Source organism: Hemiscyllium ocellatum, chromosome 19 (genome assembly GCF_020745735.1).
Source record: "Hemiscyllium ocellatum isolate sHemOce1 chromosome 19, sHemOce1.pat.X.cur, whole genome shotgun sequence".
NCBI lineage: Eukaryota > Metazoa > Chordata > Chondrichthyes > Orectolobiformes > Hemiscylliidae > Hemiscyllium > Hemiscyllium ocellatum.
In genome coordinates, this window is record NC_083419.1 from 38545077 (window position 1) to 38572868 (window position 27792).

Here is a 27792-nt window from a genome sequence, read left to right on the forward strand (position 1 = left end):
TATTTCAATTCAATGATATTTTCATACAACCCAATTTGAATAGCAAAATTGTGAACAGTGCAGCAAGTTATGCAATTGTGACACACAGTGATACACACGACAGTTAACCAACCTGTCCGGTGACAAATACAGGCCAACAGTACCTCTATTGCCAATCCACTTGAGACATGAACCTAGTAGTTCTGCTCTGGTTCAAACTACATGGTGGCGGTTGTTGGGCGGGGAAGAGAGGAAAATGGTCATTAGTCAAGGGGACAGAGAGTAAACATTCCTACTCAAAAGCCACCAGTTGGTATTATTGCCTCTTTTTGACAAAGTTCACTTTTATATACAGTGCTCAGAAACACATTCTTGTGGCCTTTGCTGTGCATATATTCTATGTATTGTAATATCTGTTGGGCTACATCCTCCTACATAGTACCTGACCCAACATTGCTCTGTTCAGCTCTGCTTCCCTTTCGTCTCATTCACAGAAAAGCATATACATGGAATGTCATGCCCTGTAAAGCTTTCTCTATTGATAGGTGTGAGACAGGGTCAGAGGGGTGGGAGTGATGGCACAACTCCTTTAGTGGGCTGACTGTGTCAGAAACTGAGGGATGTCCAGGTCTCGTAAAGAAAATGACAAATAAATTGCTGGAAAAACTATTCCCGGCTTGAGAAATCACTAATCGAACTTTATAGATGTTTCGAGCTCGAAACTACTCCCTTCCTCCTTCTTTGAATATCTAAAACAGCAGGCACACATGCACACACACACGCACACATGTACACATGCATGCAGGCACACACACACTCATTCTTTTAGCCTCAATCAATGAGTCTCATGATGTTCTGGGTAGGGCATCTGCAATTGCATTTGATTTGACAGCAATGTAATATGGTTAAGGAACAAGCTCCAGTGAAATAACCTGTCATTCTGTTTTAATTATTGACTTTTTCCAAAAAAGTCAATAAATTGTAGTCATTGTAGACTGTGATCTTTAATTACATATTTCAGATATCTATCTCAAAACAATTGAGAATCAATGACAAACCAACAGTTTCCTCCTTGACTGTGGAGTACATTTCTGATGTTTATTTCATTTTTTGAAGAAGTACTTAATTGGACTCTCTTCCAGATTTGTTTACCTGAAGGAGAACAGTTCCTATCCAATGTCACTCATTGATGACTGCGTCAATTAAAGTTTGGAGGTACAAGCATTGACTCTCTGGTTAAAATGGCCTTCAGACTTTCAAAAATAGTTTTGAATTACTCAGTCTGAACAATCCTTAATTTTTTTCTCTTGTAGGTCCCTCAGTGGTGCACTGAATATTGGGATGATCATTTGTTAGAACATTGACATTACCACGAGCCTCATGATTTACCATTTTCTGTGGAAATGGGGAATTGTGTTACTAGTTTTACCTTTGCAGGCCTAGGCAATACCCATTTGTGACCTATAACATGTCCTAGATAGGTTAATTGGGCCCTCACTCTTTGCAAGATTGACCACCGGATTAGCAGACTGTATCTTCTAGAAAACAACTTCCAGTTGCTCTACATACATTTTCTCATGTGTTATTGTATATTAGGAGGCCATACATCTAGATAAATCTGGCACTGTCTGATTCGTCAGCCTCTGAAAGATGGCTGAGGCATTCTAGAATCTTCATCGTGTGACTCAACGGTGGTATAACTCACTCTAGAGTTATGAAGGTGAAGCTTTCCTTTCTGCAGGCAGTCAAGAAAACTTACTAGCATCCCTTGCGTGTTCTCATTTGATAATGTGATGGCTTTGCCCACACGATCTATGCAATCTTTCAGCTGAGGTATAATTTAAAAGTCCATTCTGGTCACTGTATAGACCTTTTGGCAATCAATGCAGAGCTCTGTGTATCCGGCTTGAGCAAAATTGAGGGGCTCTAGATACTCTATTAGACTCCATTAGTCTGTGCTCTAGCGAGTAGTAAATGTCCTCCTGAACCTAGATCAGATTTTCTGGACTTGGTTGAAGGGATAAGGCCTTATGGGAGAGGGCTCTCCACATCACCTAAGAATCAAAATGGTGCAGCCTGGCTTGCCTCTACTCCCTGTTCTGCACCTGAGTGGGTGAATAAGATGTCTAATTTTGCTAGTTTGCTAGTTTTTCTGTATTAAGTTAAAGATCACACAACACCAGGTTAAAGTCCAACAGATTTATTTGGAAGTACTAGCTTTCAGAGCACTGCTCCTTCATCAGCCATCTGTTGAACTATAATCTGGTGTGGTGTGATTTTTAACTTTGTTCACCCCAGTCCAACACTGGCACCACCACATCATTTTCTGTATTATCTGGCCAGGTAACAGGGACTTCAATGTGTGCCTCACTCGTACATCCCTTCAATTAATCCTTGTTACTACCCTCATCCTCCAGGTTAGTAGCAATGGGACAGATTGTTAACTGCTTCTCTCCTTCTCAACAATGGTACTGCCTTCTCATTTTGACATACCCAGATTTTGTTTTTTTTTCTCTTCAATCTGGGGTCTCAATCTAATAATTCATTTTCACAAGCTTCCTCACTAATCTAAATGGGCCACTAATTAAGCATTTAAGGGTTCACTTGATGTTAACAGGAGTACCAACACATTGTGTCTGGGATAAAGGATTCAAGCCCTAGCATGTTTACCTGGTGTTTGTTTTATCACTTTTTGGGAGTGTTTCAAGTGTTCTCAGGCCCCTTTACAGTCAATCGCTTGAGAGGTTGCTCTTGGAACTCTTCTGTGTAGTCAAGCTTCCTTTTTCTGTTAAAGGCCTTCACTCTTGGTGCTCTTAAACTAATTCAAATGAAGTAAGACCAGTGGAATCACTGAGTAAGTAGCTGGTGGTGAACAGAATAATTTCCAATCCTTTACCTCAGTCATGCAGGGACTCATGGCAGTATGCCTTGATCATTGTTTTTAATGTCTAATGGTACCATTCTAGCACCCTGTGTTCTGCAAGTAATATAATGAAGATTTCTTTTGGGTCATGCCAGAATAATCACTACTTCCTGGAATACTTTGAACATCAAGTTTGATCCCAGGTACAAATGGATTTCAATGGCCAGGCCATAGTTTGTGAAGATTAGAGTGGTGCTGGAAATGCACAGCAGATCAGGCAGCATCCGAGAAGCAGGAAAATCAATGTTTTGGGCAAAAGTCCTTCATCAGGAATGAGGCTGGAAGCCGAATGGGTGGTGAGGGGGTGGGGCTGGATGGAAAGTAGCAGAGAGTGCAATAGGTGGATGGAGGTGGGGGTAAAGGGATAGGTCAGAGAGGAGGGTGGAGCGGATAGGTGGGAAGGACGATTAACAGGTGGGACAGGTCATGAGGACAGTGCTGAGCTGGAAGGTTGAAACTGTGGTAAGGTGGGGGAGGGGAAATGAGGAAACTGGTGAAGTCCATATTTTGCCATGGGGTTGAAGGATCCCAAGGCAGAAGATGAAGCATTCTTCCTCCAGGCATCGGGTGGTGAGGGAGTGGTGATGGAGAAGGCCCAGGACCTGCATGTCCTTGGCAGAGTGGGAGAGGGAGTTGAAATGTTTGGCCTTGAGGTGGTGGGGTTGATTGGTGCGAGTGTCCTGGAGATGTTCTCTGAAGCTGTCTGTGAGAAGGCGTCCATTCTCCCCAATGTAGAGGAGTCCACATCGGGAGCAACGGATACAATAAATGACGTGTAAAAATGCTGGTGAAATTTTGTTGAATGTGGAAGACTTCTTTGGGGCCTTGGACGGAGATAAGGGGGGGAGGTGTGGGTGCAGTTTTGCAATCCCTGTGGTGGCAGGGGAAGTTGCCACGAGGGGAGGGTGGGTTGTTGGGGGGTGTGGATCTGACCAGGTAATCACGGAGGGAACGTGGCCAAATGTTTCAACACCTCCTCCCACTCTGGCAAGGACATGCAGATCCTCGGCCTCCTCCATCGCCACTCCCTTACCACCCAACGCCTGGAGGAAGAATGCCTCATCTTCTCCCTCGTGACCCCTCAACTTCATGGCATCAATGTGGACTTCACCAGTTTCCTCATTTCCCCTCCCCCACCTTACCCCAGTTCCAACCTTCCAGCTCAGCACCATCTTTATGACTTGTCCCACCTGTCAATCTTCATTCCCATCTATCCACTCCACCCTCCTCTCTGACCTATCACATTTATCCCATCTCCATCCACCTATTGCACTCTCAGCTACCTTCACCCCAGCCCTAATCCCCCCTCCCAGTTATCTCTCCATCCCCAAGATTCCCAACATCATTCCTGATGAAGGGCTTTTGCCCGAAATGTCAATTTTCCTGCTCCTCAGATGCTGCCTGACCTGCTGTGCATTTCAAGCACCACTCTAATCTTGACTCTAATCTCTAGCATCTGCAGTACTCACCTCCGCATAGTTTGTAAGGAATTGGCTCAATTCTCTCACCACTTTTTCGCACATATAGCCTCAAGGGACCAGCCATTGAAAAATGGATAGCCACATCCATTATGATAAGTGTATATTGGTCAATGTTTGGTCAGAGGTCCCAGGTATCTACCATTACTTTGCTAAATGGTTCCCCAAAAGCCAGTGTGGAATTCACAGGTGCAGGCCTTACCAATAGATGGGGCTTTTCCACAAACAGAAGTGTGGTGGCTTCTACATCCTTGTGGAGCTGTGGACAATAAAGATACTGTCTAATGCATGTCTGGGTTTTACATATATCCACATGCCCAGCCACTGGAATTTTATGAGCCATCTGCAATATTTCCCTCCAGTAACTCTGAAGCATCATTATCCGATGGATCTCTGTCCACTCCTTCTTTGCACCTATGTGAAGGTGTCTCCTTTTCCTCATCAGCACCTATTTTTAAGATAAAGGAGTCAGGGACTGTTTCTGCCTGAGCTTCAGTGTCAGCAGTAGAAGCTACTTTTTTTTTAACAGTGGGTCAGCTTGTTGGGCTTCTACTGAGGAAGTTCTATGTATTATGTTCTTGGGTTCTTCTAGACTCCTAGACAAGGCGTCAGATAACCAATCCAAAGGGTCCTCTGATTGCAGTCAGCCTCCACTGGTTGAGCTTGTCTGGCCATAGATGATGTGGATATGCAGACAGGGAAAATGCCAAGAAGTTCCCTCTGGAGCTGTTCAGTCTCCCTAACCTCAATGGCCTCTTTAGAGATCCCTGGGGATGTTATTACCTTTGATCACTCCATATCATTGCAGAGAAGCTGGTCGATCAGCCCATAGACAAATTAGATACAACTCCCACTCTCACTGGTCCTGGGACAAAGTCACACTCCATGTGCATCCAGTAAAGGGGGTGGGCATGTATCTTCCTTCAGCACCTTTTTATCAGTATCTTGGCACTCACTTCATTCTCTATTGAGAAGATTATGCCTTTTCCCGGCAGGAATATCTCAGTTGGCTCCAGCATCTCCCAGTGTTTCTCTAGGCTTGTTTGCCTCACCCTGGGGAAATATGACAACCTTCCTTTGGATGCAAAATCACAATAACTCTTGGGAACTTGTTTAACCTCTTCCACACTCTCAGGAGTGCCTTAACAGGGCTTCACGGATGTAGGAGGAGCTAGAGCCTGACTGCTATGCTCTCTGACTGACTCCATCCTCTGCACAGGGTATAAGTGCCCTGGCAATCCCCAATCATTTTTCTTATAGCCTCCAGCAGTTGATCCGGATATGCCCTACGTTTTGAGTTGAAACAAACAGACTTCTTGGCCTAACCTTTCATTTCTGCACCACCCTTTCTGTCCTGACGAAGGCTCCCAGTATTTCCCTCTCTCCCATCGGTGTGTGGTTTCCTATCACTCTATCCATCTCTATCCTTTCTAGTTGGCTGCAGGCAAGTAGGGAAGGATTTTTCTGGCACATGGATCAGATTGGCTCATGTACTTTAGCCAGCATAGAATGACTGGGGCAAGCAGGCAGCTATGTTCCTTGAGGTTTATTCTTATTGAGAGGATTTAGGAGTTTTTAAACTCTTCAAGGAAAGTTATTTCACAGGGTTTTTCATTATTGGCTTTCTGTCCTAAATGCTGAAAATGTGTTGCTGGAAATGCACAGCAGGTCAGGCAGCATCCAAGGAACAGGAGAATCGACGTTTCGGGCATAAGCCCTTCTTCAGGAAGCCCTTCTTTCAGCTCTGATCTCCAGCATCTGCAGTCCTCACTTTCTCTTTTCTGTCCTAAATGCCAATGCCCTGTGGTCAGAAGCAAGCTGGTTAAACATTTCAAATTTCAGGTATATCTGCTTAGGCTGCTTCTTGAGACCATGGAATTTTTAACAGTATTCCCCCTCTTCATTCACCCACACCCTCATTTAGTCAACCTTTTCCCTTATGACTTCCTGACCAAATGAACCAATACTTTTAAAATGATACAATTTAACCAATTTTCTTGAATTAACAAAAAGAGTTTATTAATTAGTACATGCAAGGATAAATGCGAATGTAACACACATACACATAGATTCAAAATAAAAGTTGAGTCCAAAAAGAAAAAAGTTTTTTTACAAGGTTACATGATTCAATCTCTGAATTGTTCATGAAGAGAAAGTAAGATGATGTTTTTTAGCCATTACTGAGTTGAACCAATAGCGTTGACTTTGTACTTGAACAAGTTTCATAATCTTTAGTTTTACATGATTTGGAGATATTGGTGTTGGACTAGGATGCACAAAGTTAAAAATCACACAACACCAGGTTATAGTCTAATAGGTTTATTTGGAAGCACTAGCTTTCAGAGTGCTGCTCCTTCATCAGGCGGTTGTGATACTGCACAACCACCTGATGAAGGGGCAGCGCTCCAAAAGCAACTGCTTCCAAATAAACCTGTTGGACTATAAACTGGCATTGTGTGATTTTTACCTTTAGCTTTGCAGATTGGTTGAGCTATGCAGTACTGATTCCTTTTAACATGACAATTCCAGCACTGAGGGTGAGCGACAGTCTTTTTGTTATTCTTTCTCCCTTTTATCTAGCTGCTGTTGGCTGACTTCTAGCCATCAGAGTGAGAGGATTTATCTACAGCACAGGGTTATTGGGCGATAGTTCATCGATGTGAACCTCACTGTACTCTCATGCTCAAACATGAGAATGTTCAGCTCTGTTAGAACACACAAATAGAATTAAATTTAGCTTTGTAACTCCTACCTTTGTGTATTCTTCAAAGGGAAAAACACAAGATACATCTGCAATTTGAGATGTAATCTGCAGGAGGTGGTTTGCTGTTGACCAGGGCATTGTCAGCCCTTGTCATCACAAGTTGTTCTCTCTGATGTTTTTGATATCTTTTAGATGTCACATTATATCAGTCCCACACATGACTTTTGATAGCCAGCCACGTGGATTTACTGCTGCAGCTAGTTTGTTTCTATACAGCAGTCTTATTTTAAAAATCACATTTTGCTATTATAGCTTAAAGGAGACATAATGTTTCAGGGTTCTGACCCTTATTTTAATAAAAGTACCTACTTTCCCAATGGTGTTTTTTTCCAGAGGATTCAGTCCTTTAAGTTTGAGCAGTTAGGCACACTATTATTTTAAAACTACAAGATTTAAAGGGACCTCCCAGCTGTTAGCACTTTCAGGCAGCTTTTGGCCTTTAACTCCCTGGGGTCATCACTACAGTTTGGGAAGCCCTTTCAGCCATTGCATGCTGAGGTCTTAGGGACCCTTTTGGCAGAGTGGTAGTGTTCCTATTTCTGAGCCAGAATTAAGTCTCACCTTCTCTAATTGAGTATCATAACATCCCTGAATGGGTTGATTCGGAAAATGTACAGTGAGGTTGAGGAAACTATAGAATGCTGAACTGTGACTCTTACAAAGAATGGATGTTGAAAATATCAAAATTGTATTGAAGTGCCTCAAAGTGGATCATGATGTATAGAGAAAGTTCAGTAGAAATAAGCCTTTCTAAAACTTCCAGTTTGAAAAGTTTTGACTTGAGAATAATTGCCACTTTGGGAGTATTGAGTGCAATTCTGGTCTCCCTGCTACAGGAAAGTTAAAGGCTTCAGAAAAGATTTACCAGGATGTTGCCAGGGTTGATGGGTTTGAGCTATAGGGAGAAGCTGAATAGGCTGGGGCTATTTTCCTTAGAGCATCAGAGGCTGAGGGGTAACCTTGTAGAGGCTTATAAAATCATAGGGGGCATGGACAGAGTAATCAGGCAAGATCATTTCCCTGGGGTGAGGTGTCCAAAACTAGAGGGCAAATGTTTAAGGTGAGAGGGGAAAGATGTAAAAGGAACCTAACGGGCAACTTTTTCATGCAAAGGGTGTATGGAATAAGCTACCAGAGGAAGTGGGGGAGAATGGTACCATTACAACATGCTTGACATGGAATGTATGTTGTGGACGTTAAGACTATTACAATCATATTGTCACGGAGTGGAACTTGCTTTCCGGAACAAGTTTAACTTTTTTGCAAATTTTGTAATTTAAGTGGATATTGTTTATAATATGTTTACAAGTCTTATAATTAAAATATATTTTGATTTAAAGAAGTGTAATCTCCCACTAGAAATTATTTTGTAAAATCATAATTTTATTCAAATTAAACATTCAGAAAAAAACTTCTTTGTTGGGGAAAGGGAAATTTTATAACACCAACTTTAAATCATTCAAATAATCGAAACAAGTAATGGTACACAATCTTACAGCGGTAGGAATCCGCAGCTATACTTTAGAGCAATCGCTGCGGTTGTAACAATCAGCGCTCACGCCAGCATTGCTGGTCCAACACTAGCTGGCTGTTCCACGCCCTGACTGAACATTACACAGACACCGACTACTGCAAGCCAACAATTGCAACATTTCATTGGAACAGCACTGGAAGTGCGTTTAAGAGTAAAACTCGCATCCTGTATGAAAACGTGCGCATGAACACAGAAGAGATGGTAATTGTAGAACTGCACAGTCCTTCTGTGTTGACACTGGATTCGGGCCAGGTACCAGGAGCTAGCGCTGTCTCACGTGTCTATTTACGTGTGTAAGGGGATTCGGCACAAATAAACACAGCGTGACCGCTGCTGTAAACTGCCTGTGGCGGGAGAGCCAGCAGCCAAGACAGTTGTACAAGCAGTTTGCAGCATATTCCTTAATTAAGTATGACAGTGACCGAGTTTGTGGGTTTTGTTCGCGAGATCCTAACTAGATATCGAGGATTTTGAAAAAAAATAACAAACATTATTGTTTCAAGGCACATGGAGGTAAGAAACTGGCAGCCGCTTGTCAGTGCACATATATGAACTAGCCCGGGAAACAGAGCCGTACACAGTACACGCATGTCTGCAGGCGTGCACACAGTACTCCGTTTACGGACAGACAAACATTAGTTAGGTTTTCTATGGGCCGCAAAGAGGAATCATGTTAGGCTCAAACGCTGACTCCATTTCTGTCTTTCACCACGAATGCTGCCAGATTTGTTGAGGTTCTCCAGCGTCTTTTTTTTTGTAACTTGAAATTTTCAGCACCCGCAGTATTTTGCTTTTATACTTGTTACATTTTTATAAGATGTGACGCGATTATCAACTCTGATCACATTAAAAAGTCTTCCCCACTCCAAAAAAAACCTGGCGAACATTTACTTGGGAGCCTTCAAAGTTGATGTGAAGTACACTGCACGACAAAACATTTCTGGCATATTCAGCTGATCTAGCAGCATCTGCGAAGAGAGAAAAAAGTTAATGTTTCAGATTGATGCCCTTTTGGCAGAAAGGTTATGCTGCAACTCAGTATTAAACCCAAGTGCGTGACTCCCATTTCGTATTAGTAGATAATTAAAATAATAAGCAATCATTCCAAAGGCATGAACAGGAATTTAAGCTATTACAAATGATCTTTGGAGCCAACTAGGGTTGTAAATGTTTGCAGAAATTCTGCAGCCGGACCTCCCACCATACCTTTCTGTAATCCTCAGAGAAATGAGCTATTTTCTGCCAAATACTTAATTTCTTTGTGAATAATATTAGAAGACCCATCAGGAGTTTCATTGCTGGAGAAAGAAAGTAATTATGGGCCCAATAAGACAAATGCCTCACTTTAAAAAATCTCAGAAACATAGCCCCACAATTTTCCTGCCCAATAGTACCAATATGTTACAGAATCTACAGTTTTCCTCTAAGCTGTACATACAGGTCTGCTTCTAGTATGGGGCCATGGAAGACAGTGCTACATGCATTATATATGTAGCTCTCTACTATTGGTATACATTGTTCCAACGTTAGTTATTCTATATAGTTGTCACCTGTTATTACAGTATGGTCTGCCAATGTTAACACTTCTGTGTTCTTGAAATTACTTTGTGAGGTTGCAGGATCTTAATTTTATTATCATTAGACATTTTGTTTAGTTTACAATGCACTTACCATGACGACCTATCTTTAGTCATACTTGTGTAATTTACTGCACATTTTGTTCATAACGCCTGAGTTGTGATAGTATACATTCATCTATGGAGTCATAGAGGTGTACAGCATGAAAACAGACCTTTCGGTTCAATTCATTTGTGCCAAATCTAGTCCCATTTGCCAACACTTGGCCCATTTCCATCCAAACCCTTCCTATTCATGTTGTAATTGTGCCAACCTCCACTATTTCATCTAGCAGCTCAGTCCATACATATCCAACCCTTTGTGAGAAAATGTTGCCCCTTAGGTCCCTTTTAAATCTTTCCCTTCTCACCTTAAATCTGTCACCTGTAGTTTTGGACTTCCCTATCCAGGGAATAAGACCTTGGCTATTCACCATAGCTATGTCGCTCTTGATTTTAAAAATCTCTATAAGGTCACACCAGAGCCTCCGATGCTCCAGGGGAAAATAGCCCCAGCCTGTTCAGCCTCTCCCTCATTCAAACCCTCCAAACCTGGCATCATCCTTGTAAATCCTTTCTATATCATTAACAATATTGTTTCTGCAGCAGGGAGACTGGGATTGCATGCAGTATTCCTAAAGTGGCCTAACCAATGTCCTGTACCAGCAACTCTTATACTCAATGCAATAACCAATAAAGGCAAGCCTATCAAAAACCAGTTTCACTGCTTTGTATACCTGTGACTCCATCTTCAAAGAATTATGAACTTGCATGCCAAGATCTCTTTGTTCAGCAACACTCCCTGAGACCCTACCATTAAGTGTATAAGTCCTACCCATATGGTTTGCCGTGTGATAATGCAGTATAACACATATCCTAAATTAAACTTCATTTGTCTTGGCTCATCGGCCCATTTGATCACGGTCCCACTGTACTCGGAGTTAACCTTCTTCACTGTCCATTACACCACCACTTTTGGTGTCATCTGCAAACTTATGAATAACTCCTGTTATATTCACATCAGGTCATTTGTATAAATGACAAAAAGTAGTGGACCCAGCACTGATCCTTGCACACACCACTGTTCACAGGCCTCCAGTCTGAGAAACAACCCTCTACCAATGGCCTGTCTCCTATCTTCAAGACAATTTTGTATCCAAATAATTCGCTCTTCCCTGGATTCCATTGTGATCTAACTTTGCTTACCAGTCTACCATGCAGAACAATATCAACATCCATCACTCTGCCTTCACCAATCTTCCTCGTCACTTCTTCAAAAAAACCCAGTCAAGTTAGTGAGACATGATTTCCCATGCACAAAACCATGTTGACATTTCCCTAATCAATCCTTGCCTTTCCAGATACATTTGGCAAAGACTTTGTGATAATCCCTTTTATTTTGTGTAGTTTGTTGCAGAGGAGTACTCCTATTGAAATAATAAGTAAAAAGGGAGTGCTCCAATAGTGAGATGCCTCTAGGCCACAAACTTTCAACACAATGGAGGCCTGGCTGCTTTCTTTTACTAAGGGGGAAATTCCCTCTTGTGAGCAGCCACTTTGCTGCATACCCGCTTACACAAGCAGGAGTGGGCCTGAAGGCCTTTATAGCTGAAAAATGTGTTGCCGGAAAAGCGCAGCAGGTCAGGCAGCATCCAAGGAGCAGGAGAATCGACATTTCGGGCATAAGCCCTTCTTCAGGAATCTGCGGAGTCAATCGGTTCCGTAGACAGGTGCTGAGGAAGGAGATGTGGCTGTAGTAGCGAGTCTGTTTGAGGATGTAGCTGAAGAGCTTCTGGGCAGAGGAGATGACCTGCGGGGTGCAGTGAGAGAGGGACTCACTGAGATCCTTGTAGAGAGAGGAAGAGAGCTTCTTCAAGGAAGGCATCCTTGCAAGAAGATTCGCAATAGGTTAAAATCAACTAGGAGAAAGTGAGGACTGCCGATGCTGGAGATCAGAGCTGAAAAATGTGTTGCTGGAAAAGCGCAGCAGGTCAGGCAGCATCCATGGAGCAGGAGAATTGACATTTCGGGCATAAGCCCTTCTTCAGGAAGGCCTTTATAGAATGCTTGGCCTTATATTGGGTGCCTGCCTGCAGGCAAACTGCCCTTGTGCCCTAATTGCAGTCCACCTCCTAATGTACCAAACTGGTTGCTCACTTCGTGGTGACAAGGAGTCCTTCCTGTCGCAAACTTGCCTTGACTAAATGGTCAAAGCCAGGAACAGGCCTGGGAAATCAGCATGCTAGCTCATCCTAATTTTTCCATCCCCCTTGTCTCTTTCCTGACCTCAGTGGGGACAAATAAATTCAGCTATGAATCTTCTCCGATTGCCACGTTTTGTGCAACCTAAAGTGTCATTCCCTGTCTGCACTAATTACTTATGCATACATCATCCAGGAGCATTGAATCTGCTCATGTTGAAAGCTCCTAGTTCGTCTGCCTCTTAGTCTCCACCAGTGCTGTTGCACTTCCAGTTGTCTGGTCAATAATATGATCTGTTTGAACTGAAATTTTCAATAAGGTAATATGGCAGAATTGAAACAGCCTGCTTTATCTTTTGCAGTTCCACCATCATTCTGGCCTAGATTTCATCAAATCTCTGTGGTAAATTGATTTAAACATATATTTTATGCTGTCAGGTGAAGATCATGGGGATATACAGCAAAGTTTTTCAGATGTAATGCTATCTCAGGTCTGTAGGAACCCTTGTGATGTAGTGGTAGTGTCCTTATCTGTGAGCCACGAGGCCCAGGTTTAAATTCCATCTGCTCCAGAAATGTTGCAACACATTGGCACAGATTGATTAAAAATCAATATTGTCAGGTGCACGTCACCTACTGCAAAGTCTTTTAGATGGGACGTTGTCTTGTGTTGATGGGGGGGAGGGGAGAGTCTTGTGGTGCAGTAGGGTCCCTACCTCTGGTGCAGAATCAAGTCTCACCTGCCATCAAAGTGTGTTATAACATGTCCAAGCAGATTCTTTTTAATACTAAAGATGCCCTAGCATTAGTCAAAGAAAGGCAATCAAGTTTTGCTAATGCTCTGATCAAAATACATTTTTCAACTAACGACACAAAATCATTGCACTCTGTAAGATCCTTCTGCACATAAATTGTGCCATGTTGTTTCATTCGTCCACAGAATAGTTAGTGTAGAAAGGCGTTTATCGGGTGTTAGCTAGGCCGGGTATGTCGTTCCTGTCTGTGCTAAGATTTTAGACTCAGGTACAGTGGAAGAATGGCAGTGTGTGTGACTTGGAGGGGAACTTGAACGTGATGATATTTCTATGCACCTCCTCCTCTTGTCCTTCTGAGTGGTAGAGGACGCTACTTTAGCAGCTGATGTTGGAAAAACTTTAATTATTTTTGCAATCCATTTTGTAGATGGTACATAATGGTGCATACTGCTACCACAATAGTAGGTGATACACCGTTACTGCCATAGTGGGCAGAACCATAAAGTAATTCAGCGCAGAAGAGGCCCTTCGGCCATCGAGTCTGTAGCGACCTATCTACACTAATCCTACTTTTTGCACATAACCTTGAGTGTTATGGCATATCAAGTGCCCATCCAGTGGTGTGGCGCGAGTTTAAAATGGTGGATAGGGTTCCAATCAAGTGGGTTTCTTTAACCTGGGAATAATGTTGAGCTCTTTAAACACGAGAGCGTATCAATAATATGCATACTTCCAAAATAATTGGCTGTGGAGCATTTATTAAGGGACACAGTTTATAGATGCAAGTTCTTCCAGGTTCATTTCACCCTGATCTTTCCGTTATCGTGCATTCCCTCATCGCTTTTTCTCCACCATCTGATAAATCTTTCCGTAGACCAGAAATCGAAGTACTGTAGTGCTTATGCGCTCAGCTTGGTCCTGCACATTTTGCATAGGCGCTATCTTGAGGGTTTGTTACCGCCAGCAGAATGGGTTGAAGCGCCAGTCTGGTGCGTCGGTGATGTGCTCAGATGGGAAATGTGGAGCTGGCCGGAGGAAGGTGGGGTTCAGTTCCTGTTCTGCGAGCCCAAACATCGAGCCTGTGGACATTAGTATAAAAATTCTTGCCATTTCACAGTCTTGGAGATATACAACACGGAAAGAGAGCCACTAGTCCAATTCGAAATATCTGGATACACATTAAGTTACTGACAAACAGAACTGTTCAGCAAAATAATGGTGGCTCAGTGATTAGCACTGCTGTCTCACAGCGCTGGGGACCTGAGTTCGAGTCTAGACTTGGGCGATTGTCGGTGCGGTGTTTCCACATTCTCCCCGTGTGTGCGGGTTTCCTCCGGGTGCATCGTTTAACGATGTGTAGTTTAAATGGGCCATTCTAAATTACCCATGCTCAGAGGGAAACCTCGTGAAACGTTGGGCTAACTTTAAAGGCCGTGAACAGTTGGTGTCTTTTGTGTCAGAGTCGCCTCTGCGATTTCTGAATGCTATAAGTTTGTTTCAGCAAGGGTCTGATGCCCCTCTCGGACGGCCGTGAAGATTAATGCCGTGTCCAGGAATGAGCAAATGGAGAGAACATGTAGGGGGCGCAGGGGCTGTCTGTGTTTAGCCCCTCAGCCAGAGAGCTCCTGTCTGACCCTTGTCACCAGAATCGGGCACATCCAGGATTCTTTGTAAAGTCAACCTAGAGAAGAATGCTTCGTGCGTCACTGTGGGCTGGTGTTTGGAACGGGAAATGCTGGCTGCAGTGTGTGTGTGTGTGTGTGGAATGTGATTGTTGCACAACCTTCAGTTAATGGCACTTAGCGCCCGCCACTGACCCGCTGGCGGGGAAATGCTGCTCGGAGGAGGCAACAGGCAGAGGCAGCAGCATGAGGAGGTGCCTGAGCTCGGACACAGCACAGCTCCCAACGCACCAACCGGCACAGCCGCCGCTCGAGGGGGAGGTTTGAGATTTCTCAAAAGCGAGAAGATCCTTGTTCGCTGTAGGTGCAGGTTTATTCGTTATCAATAAAAAAGAGATAAATTCGCAGGAATCTCCCTCTCACTGTAAACTCTAACACATTGTGGTTAAAAGTTCTGTGCAAACTTTCAGCTTTTTTTCAGTTTGGTGTGAATATGTGTTGGATTAATGTTCAATGCAATAACTGCACGTTCACATGGATTTCTGAAATGGAATGCAATAAGAACGGGTAACATTTGGGGTGTTATGCTTGTGACACACACACAAACCAGAGTTAAAGATTGCCTTTTTTTGATGCAGGGTCACCATGATGGGTGGACATTCTGAAGAAGGGAAACTAGAAATCGATCGAAAGATCAAAGTGGACCATGTTCGGAGAAACTTATTCGGCCCCGTTGATCACGAGCAGCTACAGCAAGATTTTCAGCATTTACTGCGGGATAACATTGAAGCTGCCGGACAAAAATGGAACTATGACTTCGGTCGGGAAGTTCCATCGGAAGGCACCCTTGAATGGGAAGAACTGAAATGCCATGATGTTCCAGCTTTCTACAGGAGCCGTGTTATCATCAGAGAGAAACACTGGCGTGGGATACAGGAGCCTGCGGTGGACAGGAGGAGCTGTGAGCTGCCAGAGTCTCAGAGCAAGCAGCTCAAAATCCAGGTGACCCCTGAACCCAAGAGAGGGAAGCAGACATACATAACAGGTACAGGACGATTTCTCTTTCATTGCCTGTTCTACCCACTTTTTGCTCATTTTAAATTATAATGTAAATGCAATTCTCATCGACAGAGCTGTTGTTTGACAGAATATGTTCCAAGGCTAAGCAAGTTCTCTCTCTGATGCTGCTGCTTTTGTGTAGTCTGGCTACATTGAACGTCATCCAGCCAACGCTGAAAAGAGCAAAGAATGTAGTCAGCCTCCACCACTGAGGTTGAGTCTTTGCACCTCCTTCCTCAAAAGGCAGTGTATCAGAATCTGAATATGTTTCAAGCAGAGACCGATAGATTCTTGGGAAGTAAGGAGTTGAAATATTATTGGCCTTTAAGTAGAAATGTGGATTTGAGATTACAATCCAATTTTATTGAATGGCAGAAAAAACTAGAGGGACCAAATGGCCCACTTGCATCTAACGTGTATGTTCCCTAAATGCCAGCAATAGCTCAGTTGGTGATACCTTGATTAGCACAGTTGGTTGGATTGGGGATTACATTGGTGCAAGCCACACAGTGTTGAATCCATGTTTCAGATGGTGTAAATTAAGGAACTGCATCCTTGCCCTGTCCATGGTGGAGGTTAAGGCATTTGTGGTTTGGACCTGTCGTAGGCATAGAACTTGAGCTGATCTTGCTGGCTTTCAATCCTCCACTCTGTGTAAGCTTTAGCTCAGTGAAAACTCTGTTGCTGTTTGCACCACACTTGCTGACCCCTAATTCCCAGTGTTTCAAGATTCAAATTTTTGCCCATGTCTTCAGGGTTCCCTTCTGTTCCCTTTTTAACCTTTTCGCTGCATGAACCTTACCATATATCTGCGACAGCTATTACTGCAAACATTGCTGTACTGTGTTGAGAGCTATGCCTCCAACCTCCTAGACTTATTCTGGAATTATTTCCCAAATTCTTCTACATATCTTTCTTTTATGACATTTTTTTATAGATATTTTTATTAGAAATTTAACATTTTAACAAATTTACAAAAATAAACAAAACTCTCAAGTACAAACATTGATATATAAATAAATCTTAAATATACAATAACCAAAATTTAACAAAAGAAAAATACCGAGAGAGAAAAAACAAAACGCAATTAACTGCTAATCGAACCTACACTTAGCCAGAGTGTATAATTGAGTCACTTACATTTTTCAAATAAGAGAAAGTGAGAGGAAAAAAAAGGTGGTGGAGAGAAAAAATAACCCCCCCAACGGTTAACATAGAAGTTGGATAGTGAAATACATGCTCTGAATGTGTTAACATCATATATAACAAAACCCATATTTGTGCGGGATTCCTCTCCCAAGGGGCCCCGGACCAGCCATGTTTGTAATCTCAATTAAATAAAAGCCCTTGTTAGGATAGCCAAAATATCTGTATAAAAGGGCTGCCATATTTTATAAAATAATTCAGTCTTTCGGTGCACCATATTTATAAGGAAGTCAAGGGGAATACTTTCCATAATTAATCTGTGCCAATTTGAAAATCCAGGGGGGCCCCTCAGCCACCCAGTTTACCAAGATATTTTTCCTTGTATGGAAGGAGAGAACAGAAAATTGTCTCTTCCTATTTGACATTCCAGGTGCACCACTTAACCAACTGATCAACCATAATCATCCGGGTAAATCCGAGACCCCCCGGGAGGGGAAACCCTATCTAAAACATCCCGAGCATAGAACATATAAAATTCACAAAAATAAAGGTTCTCTAATACACTCACAACAGTATAATAAAAAAAACTATTTCTAAATAATAAAAAAAACATATTTAAATGGAGATTATCCCCCTTGTTCCCAGGGGGTATCACTTCTTTTCCAATGGTCCATCGTATCCTCTCCCAACCAGTGCCCCACCCTTGACCCAGACGCTCCTTAATAGGATGAGGAGAATTCAGATATAATACAGAGCTAGAGTTAACAGTGAGAACCCTACACCCCCCCCCCCCCCACACCTGGGTATATTTGGTAATATTAATACCATGTATAAACATATATAACTATAAAATTATAACTTCAACAAATTATAATTAAATATAATAATATAAAATAGCAAGGGAAAATAACCCCGCTCCTAGAGACAAAAGTAAAATAGAATAAGGTAACCACCTCTCCCCACCAACATTAACTAACCCCCCCGGCTTATTTATATATATATATATACACACACACATACATGCGTACACACACACACATATTTTTATATACACATACACACATACATACATATAAATAATAAAATAAAACAACCCTAAGAGGGGGAGAAAATCGTTAAATAGAGAGCAAATAATTAACTCCCTCTCCCCCCCCCCCAAAGATAATATTAAACAGTAAGATAGAAAAAAGAAAAAAAAAGAGGGGGGATATAAACCGGAATGGGGGAAAAGGCAAACCAACATCCATTGTCTCTTATGATTTATCTAAGAGAGTCCAAAAATTCCTTAGCCTTTTCTGGAGATCCGAAATTATACCCAGATGCTTCATGGTTAAAACATAACGTAGCTGGATAGCGTAAGGAGTACTGAATATTTAAGTCCCTTAAACACTTCTTCACCTCATCGAACGCCTTCCTCTTTCGAACCAGAGCCGGGGAGAAGTCCTGGAATAACATGATCTTGGATCCTTTATAGATCATGGCTTGGGGATCTTTTCCAAGATTTCTAGAGGCATCTAGGAGTATCTGCCTCTCCCTATAGCTCTGCAGCCGGAACAGGACCAGGCGGCTGCGCTGGTTCGAGCCGGGCCTGCGTATTGTGACCCGGTAGGCCCATTCTACCCATACCTGGCCTGATCCAGCCTCCAGATTTAAAAGCTGTGGCAGCCACTGTTCGAGGAATGCTGTAAGCTGGCCTTTCTCTTCCTGTTCGGGAAGGCCCAGCAAACGAATTTTTTTTGACGACCTCGATTATCGAGGTCGTCAATGTAATTCTCTAAGGTCCGGACTCACTGTTCAAGAGTCCGGACCTGATCCACGGCCGATTGCACTGTAGTTTCGGAGATCGCGGCCTTTAACTTCGCCCCTCTGACTTGGCGCTCGATTTCCTGGATGTTTCGGTCGTGCTTTTGCAGCGTGGCTGAGAGTGAGTCCCATCGATTTCGGGATTCTTCGATAAAGGCATCGATCTTCACATCCAGTTTGGAGATCATTTCTACAAGGCTTGTTACTGTCGGTAAGTCCCCTGGGGCGGCTGCGGACGCCTCAGCTGCAGCTGGAGAGGGTGGGGGAGAGGTTCCTACTTGCTGAGAGCTGTGGGCTCTCTTCCCTTTAGTCATTTTTCCTAAAGATTAGATTATTTAAATTTAATACTAAACAACTAATTACATTAAATAAAAGCTATTTTAAATGATTTGGTGAATGTGGTGGGGGTGGGTGACCCACTTTGCCCAAGTCTTGGGAGGAGCACTGTAGACTCAGACTTGCTGGGTCGCCGCCATCTTGAATCTCCTCTTCTATGACATCTTAAAGTATGAATTGGTAAGCAAGCTTTTGGTCAAACTGCCAACAACATGTTTTTTTTTAAATACAATCCTTGCTTCTCTGTGATGGATCCTAGTACAGTTTAGTTCCAGATTAAAATTCCACAGTCAATAAAATCTCGAAGTAGAAGAAGACCATATGGTGTATCGAGTCTGGTCTGCCATTCAATCATGGGTGATTGTTTCTTAGCCCCATTCTTTGACATCTCCTTATAACGCATACTAATCAAGAAATTTTATAAATAACAACTTACATTTTATCTAAGTGATAATTGACAGATGTCATTGGAATTGATGGATTGTTGATATATACCTTTTTATTCATTTTATGATCCTATCAAATAAAAACACTGGGATCATAACATTTTCTGTGACACATCCTGTCATTAAGTACACTGTATTTTGTTATTCTAGTAACTGACTTGGCCTTTGACATGATTAATACTTATATTTTCCTTCTTATTAAGGACAGGGGCCTCTTTTTTGTATTTTTGAATAGCTACTTTGACATTTTCATTAGGAAAATTTGAACAACTTGTACATCATGCTTTGATGCAAAATTTGATTTGCATTTTTTCTAATTTCATAATTTCCCTACCAATCAAAAAGAAAATAGGAGCAGAGATATCTTATTTAATTGCTCTGACATTCAGTATGATCATGGCTCATCATTCAACAAAGTACCTGTTCCTGCCTTCTTCCATGCCCTTTGATCCCTTTAAGCATAAGAATTACATCTAATTCTTTCTTTAAATATCCAGTGTTTTGGCCTCAACTGTTTCTGTGGTAACATATTCCACAGGCTCTTCATCGTTTGGGTGAAGAAATTTCTCCTCATCTCAGTCCTAAAATGATCTCGCTTGCATTCTTCAAGTGCAATCTCTTGTTCTGGACTCCCCAGTCATCGGGAGCATGCATCTTTCCTGTGTTTTACTCTAACTAGTCATGTTCGAATTATATAGGTTTAGAAGAGACCCCTCTTTATTCTTACACTCAGGTGAATATAGTCGTAACCAATCCAGTCACCTTGAGTCAGTCTTACCATCCTGTAAATCAGTCTGGCACACTTTCATTGCACTCCTACCACAGCCAGAATATTCCTTCCTCACATAAGGAGACCATAGCTGCATACAGTACTCCAGGTGCAGTCTCATCAAGGCACCATACAGCTGCAGCAAGACATACCTGCATCTGTACTCGCATTCTCTTGCTATAAATTACAATGTACCATTTGTCTTCTTCACTCCTTGCTGCATGTGCATACTTACTTTCAGCAAATGGTATAGAAGAACTTTTTGGTCTTGCTGCACCTCCCCGTTTCCCAAACTGGCACCATTCAGCTAAAAGATCTGCCATTCTGTTTTGGGCAACAAACTGAATAGCCTCACATTTTATCCACAATACACTTCATCTGCATGCATTTGGTCATTCACTCCACTTGTTGAAATAACAACGAAGCATCCCTGCCTGCTCCTCATAGTTCAGCTTCCCATCAAGCTTTATGTTGCCTGCAAATTTAGACTTATCACATTTAGTTCCCTCTTCTAAATCATGAATGGATATTGTGAAAAGCTGGTGTTTGAATTCTTATCCCATAGGTCCCCAGTGGTCAACGGCTGCCACATTGGGGGGTGGGGGGAATGACTCATTTATTCCTGCTTTGTTTCCTGTCTGCCAACCCATTCTCTATCTATCCAATTCCATGCATTTTAATTTTATATTCTAATCTGTTATGTGGGACCTTACTGAATGCCTTCTGAAAGTCTGAGTAAATGGCGTCCACTTACTTCACATTTATTAACTCTACTAGTTACATCCTCCAAAACTTTCAGTAGATCTGGCAAACATGATTTTCATTTTAGAAATCTATGTTGACTGTCCAATCCTATCATTGATTTCCAAGTGATCTGCTATTAAAATATTTTGTAATTGAATTCAGTATTTTCCCTACTGTTAATGTCAGGCTAGCCAGACTATAATTCTGTTTTCTCTGAACCCGTTTTAGCAAAAATAGTAAATCCATAGGCACTATTCCAGAGTCTAACTTACCCTATTTCTAAACGTAGTGACCTACATTTGTCTCCGCTAATCTTTTTCTCTTCCCATTCAAACTAATTGTAAAAGCTTCAAAAGTTTGTTCCCACAAGTTTACTCATGTACTGTATTTTCCCCACTTACTTTGTCCTCCTTTGCAGAAATCTAAACTGCTTCTAATCCTCTGGTTTACGGTCTTTTTTGGTCAATTTGTATGTCTCTTCCTTGACTCTAATTTCCTTAATTTCTCGTTTTAGTCACTTTTTTCCTATTTTGTTTTTGTGTCCGACATGAATGAACAATAGTTGCATTTTCTCTGTGCACTCTTTCAATGTTTGCCATTGACTGTCCACTGTCATCCCTTTAGTAAACATGCACCAATTTATCATAGCTAACTTACGTCTTATCAGCATAGTTACCTTTATTTAGATTCAGGACCCTCGTCTCAGAATCAAGTACATTACTCTTCACCTTTTTTTTAACGAAGAATTCTATCATATCATTTTTGCTCTTTTCTCGGCCCTGCCCTGCCCCAGAGGCCTTGCATAACCAGCTTGGGAATAAATCCCATTCTCATTGTACAATACCCAGTCTGGGATGTCCAGTTTTCTGAATCATTGTGACAAGAAACCATCTTTGTATACACTCCTCGACATATTTGATTTGCTCAATGTATGTGCAGATTAAAGTTGCCCCTAATTGCATCTGTACCTTTCTTGCTTGTATTGCTAATTTCCTGTTTGTATATTTTCCTGCAGCACAACTGCTGGACATCCAACTGTCAATTTGTTTCCATTAACCACTTGATAGTCCAATAGTTGCCTATGTAATTTTGAAGACCAGGCTTTTTTTAGCATTCAGGAGGCAGGTAATGGACAGAAAACACAAGGCATGTTTAACTCATTGGTCGTGAAGTTTGAAACATGGGCGTGAGGATTCGATCTCAAGAGGTGCACAGTGCCCAATACACATAATAACAAACTCAGTAGTATGTATCACAGCCTATTTTTTAGTTTTGATGGCTACATCGTTGTTCCTGGACTTCAGTCCTGATTCTCCACTCCCTGACCTTGGCTAAATAGCTCCTTCTCCTGACTTGCTGGACCTTTGGCCTTTCTATTCCCCTGACTGTCTCATTTCCAGCTTACCTGTATACCCATGACTGCGTTGCCAAATGCCAGGCTAATGTCACTTACAAGTTCGCTGATGACACCACCATAATCAGTCGAATCTCAGATGGCAATGAAACAGACTACAGATGGGAGGTGGAAGACTTTGAAAAAATGGTGCACTGAAAACAACCTAGCTCTCAATGCTGGCAAAACCAAGGAACTCATTATTGACTTTCGGCGGGATGTTAGTCTTGCCCCCTTACACATTAACAGCACAGAGGTGGAACAAATGGAGAGGGTCAAGCTCCTGGGAGTGGTCATCCACAACAAGCTTTCTTGGACTCTTCATGTGGATGCACTGGTTACAAAGGCCCCCACAACATCTCTTTTTGCTCAGGCAGCTGAGAAAGTTTGGCATGACGGCGAATACCTTTGCCAACTTTTACAGGTGTGCCATCAACAGCATTCAGTCTGGATGTATCACTATCTGGTATGGCAACTGTACCGTTCAAGATAGGAGATGGTTACAGAGAGTGGTGAACTCGGCCCAGACAATCTCCCATCAATAGAATCCATCTACCAGGCCCATTGTAAAGGAAAGACCGCCAGCATTCTCAAAGATCCCTCCCACCCTGGCCATGTTTTTCTACAAGATCTACCATTGGGGAGAAGGTACAGAAGCCTGAACACACACACCAGCCGGTTTTGTAACAGTTTCTACCCAACTGTTATTAGAATACTCAATGGACTCACAAACTCTTAACATTCACCTGTATCTGTGTTTTTGTTTTTGCTGCTGTTTACCTATTATTTACTTATCAATGCTACTTAACTCTGTGATCTCCCTGTACTGCTTGCAAGACAAAGCTTTTCACTGTGCCTTGGTACTAGTGACAATAAATTGAATTTTATTCACCTATCTGCTTTCTGCATGTATAATCACTAGCTGTTTCTCTTGATTCAGTATATCAGCAGCAAACATGGGAGTGAACCACCCTATTGATTTGGCCTAGGCAGAAGACTTGTGGTGGCCATGGCTATAGCAGGAACTAGGCAGCCAATATTTCTCCACGAACATTAGGGAACTATTATTTCCATGTTGGCTTCAAAACTTCCCCATTCAAACCAAAAATTCAGTTAAGTTACAGTTTGTACTTCAATTCCATACTGTACATCTCTATGACTCTAAATTTGAAATGTAAAGTGGTTTTTATTTTCATTCTCAAATCACCGTTGACAAATTTGAAATCACAGCCCAAATGTAGCCTCTTTGGTGTAATGTTTCAAAGCCTCTGTCTCAACATTGCAATGGTGTTCTCTTAGCTGCTATGCTACCAGTAGAGTCTAGCCTGTGTAACTTCCCTCAATGCACGAAGCACCTCCAATCCAATTTTCAAGGATAATGTATCATTCAAAAACACTATTTTCATTTCTTGTTGCTATTTCAAAAATAGCAGAAGTAAAAACTACTTATAGAGAAAAAATAAATTAACTTAAGAGATGTGCCGCAGCATTCATAGCATTATTAAAATTCCTTCACCTGCAAAAGCTTGCAATATGTAATAGAATAATTTGTTTTACAAAATAAATCAGTTTTGTTTGGGGATTTTTAAATATTTTGGAACATGGCATTCGGTAATGACACTGTATCCCACACTTGTATAATAAATATTATAAATGGCAGTAATAAACTTGTACTTCGAGTGCTTTTTAAAAAGAAAACTGAAAACTATGGTCACAAACCTTCTTAAACAATGTGATCCATAGCCTCTCTTAACAAAATAGACAAAGTCTTTTCCCCGGGCTGGGGGAGTCCAGAACTAGAGGGCATAAGTTTGTGGTGAGAGGGGAAAGATTTAAAAGGGACCTAAGGGGCAATATTTTCATGCAGAGGTTAGTTTATGTATGGAAAGAGCTGCCAAAGAAGTGGTGGGGGCTAGTACAATTGCAGCATTTAAAAGGCATCTGGATGGGTACATGAATAGGAAGGGTTGGAGGGGTATGGGCGAAGCCCTGGCAAATGGGACTACATTAATTTGGGATATCTTGGCGGCATGGATGAGTTGGACTGAAGGGGCTGTTTCCATGCTGTACATCTCTATGATTATGATTATTTTTGAGCATAGAGTATCTGGTTAAACCAATTTGGATTATCTGAGGTTAGTTTTCATTTGTACCAACATTTTCCTTAAGTTGCTCTTTTACTATTTCTGTAGATTACAACCTTACTCTTAGGATTTGTGAAACCACTTTTATTAAATCTAACAGTTTGAATAAAGTCCGTTAAACAACAAATAATACATTTATTACAAATACATGAAGTTTTACTTCCAAGTGGAGGCACTGGAAGGGATCAGTAACAAACTTGAAGCCAGCTGTTTAGCAGATACTGTTTAGTAGCTTTAATAGTATGTATGACAGAGAAGCATTTCTCCCCAGACCTTATCTCTATCAACTCGGTGTAAAAGAGAGGAGAACAAGAGCAAAAAGGAAGGAGCATGATAACAAAAAATGGCTTTCCCAGGTTGAGGCTAGCCCATTGCTCTTAAGCTGTACTGATGCCTGTGATGTCTCCAAATGCAGGATATTCAATTGCAAACTTTGTTGTAGTGGAGGACTCTGCTTGTGTTCCAAGAAGGGGCTCTTGTAATGCATTGGTAGTATCCCTACCTCTTGACCAGAAACAATTTGTTCAATCCAGAGGTGTGTCATAACATGTCTGGACAGGTTGATAAATGACCTCCTATAGGTGGAAGCTGAGAGCTCTTGTGGCACAGTGATGGTGTCCCTATCTCTGAGCCAAAAAGATCAAAACACAGGTAACTTAGTTGTAAAGGATAAAGGAGAGAAATAGCATTGCTGAGTAAGTGAGGAAGGAATATTCAGTGGTGCCTAAACGCCTCTCTGGATATTAAAAAAAAAACAAAATTCAGAACAGGATTTTTTGAATAATGTTTCAACAGAAAGGATTTAGCAAAATTCATTACCTTTGTAAATATAGAATTTTAACAAAGCTGTATTTACACAAGTTTAAAGAAAAAAGCCATTTCCAATTCTCCTACATCTGCCTGTTGTTGCTAAAGCTTTCAAAACTTTAAGGCTAAAGGCTAGGTCTTTACTAATTATCCAGACATGAAATTTAAAGGTTGAACAAATTTGTTTAAAATTTATGGCCACGAGAGGGTTAAAAACTGGTAGATTTAAAGAACTGAGGCTGAAAGCTGGCATTTTGCAGAAGGAGGAAGAGGTGTGTGGCCCAAGTTAAATGCATCTAAGGATTATGTTAGACAGGGTGTTACAAGTGTTATTTTAATAAATTGAGGCTTGAAAGTCATTTTCACACGTTTATGGTGTTATACATTGTGCTTTACAAATAAATGATTATAATTAGCTTTTAATTAAAAACAAAGTACTGGGGATATTCAGATCTGACAGCATCTGTGGAGACAAATATAGCTAACGTTTTGAATCCACTGACTCTACTCTGGAATTGAAGATCACACTGCATGGTTTCAGGTCTCTATATTTTGCTTTTAATCACCTTACTCGAAAACATAAGTATTATTTAACTGGATGTAGGTTTGCTCACTGAGCTGAAAGGTATGTTTTCAGATGTTTTGTAACCATACTAGATAACCTCATCAATGAGTCTCCAAATGAAGCACTGCTGGTATGGCCCACTTTCTGTTTGTGTTTAGGTTTCATTGGGTTGGTGATGTCATTTCAGGTGGCCATGTCATTTCCTGTTCTTTTTCTCAGGGGGTGGTAAATATGATCCAAGTCAATGTGTTTATTGATAGAGTTCCTGTTGGAATGCCATGCTTCTAGGAATTCTCGTGTGTGTCTCTGTTTGGCTTGCCCTAGGATGGATGTATTGTCCAAGTCGAAGTGGTGTCCTTCATCATCTGTATGTAAGGATACTAGTGGGTCGTCTTTTTGTGTCTAATTGATATTCATTTATCGTGGTGGCTATTTAACTGCTACAGAGCATCTAGAAGCAACTTGAAACTTGAATCAATACTACATGTCATTCTAGCCTTTCTAAGCTGCTTGATGAGCCCATAAGATCTGAATTAGATTGATTGCAGAGAACCACAAATAGTGATATTTTGCCATGATCACAGTCAATGGTAAATTGTAGAAGTGGTTGTGATTATGGTCATTCCTACAGAGTTCAGTATTTGTTTCACTGTTTATTCCGGTTTTTCCATCTCCAGATCCCAAAAGCACCATGCTTAGTTTCTACAGTTAGGATGATGGCAAGTGGTAAGACTACTGGGCTAATAATCCAGAGGCCTAGATAAATCCTTCAAAGAGGAGAGTTCAAATCCTTTCTGCTGGAGAGAATTATTATTTAGTTATGAAATATGGACTTAAGATGCTTGTTTCACTTTAATATTGTTCATGAAGGTCTTGGACTGTTGTAAAAACCTAGCTGGTTCACTTCTGTAGTCCTTACCTGTTCTGGCCTGAGTTTTCAGATCAAAATTAATGTGGTTACTGCTCTCTGATATGGCCTTCCATGCCACTTTGTAAGTGGCTCTCCACAATCCTAAAGGACAGTTAGAGATGGACAATAATAGCACTCAAATCCCAAGAGCAATTTTTGAAAAATATTCCAGGCACTATTGTCACTTAGGTCTTTTATTCTGAACTTCAGAACTCCCTCTGCTCACTGTTTAATTTGTCACACACCTATCCTTAAATTATTTTTTTGAAAATGTATTCATTGGTCGTGGCTGGGCCAGTGTGTATTGCCTATCCCTAGTTGCCTTTTTGAACCACTGCAAACCATTTGCTGTAGGTGGACCTGTAATGCCATTAGGGAGGGGGTTCTAGGATATTGACTCAGTGAAAGTAAAGAAACAAGTTACGATAGTTGCAACTTGTAAGGGAACTTGCAGGTAGTGATGTATCTACTGCCTTTGTCCTTCTAGATGATAGTGGTTGTGGATTTGGAAGATCTGTGGAGCCTTGAAGAAGTTCTGTGGTATGTCGTGTAGATAGTACACACTACTGTTACTACAATTTATAGAGTTATAGAGATGTACAACACGAAAACAGACCCTTCAGTCCAACTCATACATGCTGACCAGATATCCCAAATTAATGTAATCCCATTTACCAGCATTTGGCCAAATCCCTCTAACCTTCCTCAGTGGTGACAGTAATGAATATTTGTGGATGTGATGCCAATCAAGTAGGCTGCTTTATTCTGGATGTTGTCAAGTTTGTTTTTGAGTGTTAT

The 27792-nt window shown here is 41.6% G+C and overlaps 1 protein-coding gene across 1 annotated transcript in view; it reads left to right on the plus strand.

The window, feature by feature from the left end:
- The window catches only part of LOC132824704 (cyclin-dependent kinase inhibitor 1B-like), a 53543-nt gene that overhangs the window by 8558 nt on the left and 17193 nt on the right, over positions 1-27792 (plus strand). Inside the window, exon 2 of the mRNA XM_060839371.1 lies at positions 15511-15917. Within this exon, the coding sequence (XP_060695354.1) occupies positions 15518-15917 (400 nt within the window). The 5' untranslated portion in view covers positions 15511-15517. The remainder of the gene's footprint in view (positions 1-15510; positions 15918-27792) is intronic.